Source organism: Pyxicephalus adspersus, chromosome 7 (genome assembly GCF_032062135.1).
Source record: "Pyxicephalus adspersus chromosome 7, UCB_Pads_2.0, whole genome shotgun sequence".
In the NCBI taxonomy this organism is placed as follows: domain Eukaryota; kingdom Metazoa; phylum Chordata; class Amphibia; order Anura; family Pyxicephalidae; genus Pyxicephalus; species Pyxicephalus adspersus.
The window spans coordinates 291,225-292,884 of NC_092864.1; the positions used below are offsets into that span (position 1 = coordinate 291,225).

Genomic DNA, 1,660 nt, shown 5'->3' on the forward strand with positions numbered 1-1,660 from the left:
GTACGGTGCGCTCTCTCTCTGTCTGCAGTATTATAGGACGGTCTAATGTACGGTGCGCTCTCTCTCTGTCTGCAGTATTATAGGACGGTCTAATGCGCTCTCCTGTTCAGAACACTCTCATGTACTCTCTCTGCAGTCTCTTGTGTTGCTCTCTAGCACCTACCTGCTCTCCCGAGATGTTCTGGATCCGCTCAGTCTCTTCTGGTGTCTCTTGGAAGATGGTCACAAGCCCGACATACTGATATCTTGGGGCCCCAAGCACATAGAAGATCCCATTGGGGGCCCGCAGCACTTCCACAGAGTAGCCTGCAGATTGATGGACAATAACAGAGACATAGGTAGGTAACACAGAGGACAGAGCTGGATGGACGCGCATACAGGAGAGACCCCCATTCCAATCTACCACAATGGTCACATGCTGATATCAAACTATTAAGGTGAACGTTGTATGAATGTGGACTTTCATCCACCAGGGTGCTGAGTACAAAGCTCTCATGAAATGATATGATATGCAGCAGATGATGAATGATTCTTATTCTTACAGCTGGATTTTATTTCCTGGCCCCGGGATTGTAGCAGCCAGAATATCGGATGAATGTGTAATCCTCTCTTACCCAGATATCCGTACTTGTCCTCCTTCTGCAGGGAGATATTAATCAGCTTCTCGGGCCCCGATATATCCAGCAATCCCCCGGACCAACTGAACACCCCGGGGTCACCCAACAACAGCTTGTCCTACAATGGAAAGAATTCAGAGAAGCAACACGACAGCACACGGATCCCAATAACTAAAGCGGCAACCTCAGCACAACGATTCATAAAACATTGCAAATCAAGATATATAAAAATATACGGAACAAAAAGTCCAAACGGGAAACCTCCCCAATACTTCCACCATCATAAAAATATGTTTATCACCCGAAAGCAGAGATCTACAATGCTGGAGGGGACACAATGTGAGATCTACAATGACTGAGGGGACACAATGTGAGATCTACAATGCTGGAGGGGACACAATGTGAGAGGGGACACAATGTGAGATCTACAATGCTGGAGGGGACACAATGTGAGATCTACAATGACGGAGGGGACACAATCCAACCAGAATGAGATCTTCTATGACTGAGTGTAAGCAGTCCAGTCAATCAATTTCCTCCCCTAAGAGTCTGGTAGACGTCCTACATGGTAGCCATCATTTCCTACAATCCTACCTGTGTCAATGCAGCACTGAGACCGGCAGATGAGAATTCTCGGGAGAAATCCGTATCCTGAGCTGATCCAGGGAGAATAAAACAGATAACAGAAATATGAATTTCAGTACTCCAGCCATTTAAAATGTTGTTCCATCACATACCAGACTATTATGACTTCTACCTCCCTAGCACAGGCCTTTCTCAGTATTACACCCCCATTCTTCCATCACAGGCTGATCTAAACATTGTGCCGCCATTCATCCACTATGAATTGCCCTCACTATCACCCATCCTCCATTCCCTCAACAAAATAAAGGCCTCACTAATATACCTCACATTCCCATACATCTACTATAGGCCAACCCCACCATTACTTCCTCCATTCCTCTATCATAGGCCAACCTCACCATTACTTCCCCCATTCCTCTGTCATAGGCCAACCCCACCATTACTTCCCCCATTCCTCT

At 46.4% G+C, this 1,660-nt stretch overlaps 1 protein-coding gene across 1 annotated transcript in view; it reads right to left on the reverse strand.

Moving 5' to 3' along the window:
* Positions 1-1,660, reverse strand: part of ITGAL (integrin subunit alpha L) — a 28,197-nt gene that overhangs the window by 18,554 nt on the left and 7,983 nt on the right. The window contains exons 6-8 of the mRNA XM_072417020.1: positions 1,212-1,273; positions 615-735; positions 164-306 (exon numbers count right to left, since the gene is read on the reverse strand). Coding sequence (XP_072273121.1) covers positions 164-306; positions 615-735; positions 1,212-1,273 — 326 coding nt within the window. The remainder of the gene's footprint in view (positions 1-163; positions 307-614; positions 736-1,211; positions 1,274-1,660) is intronic.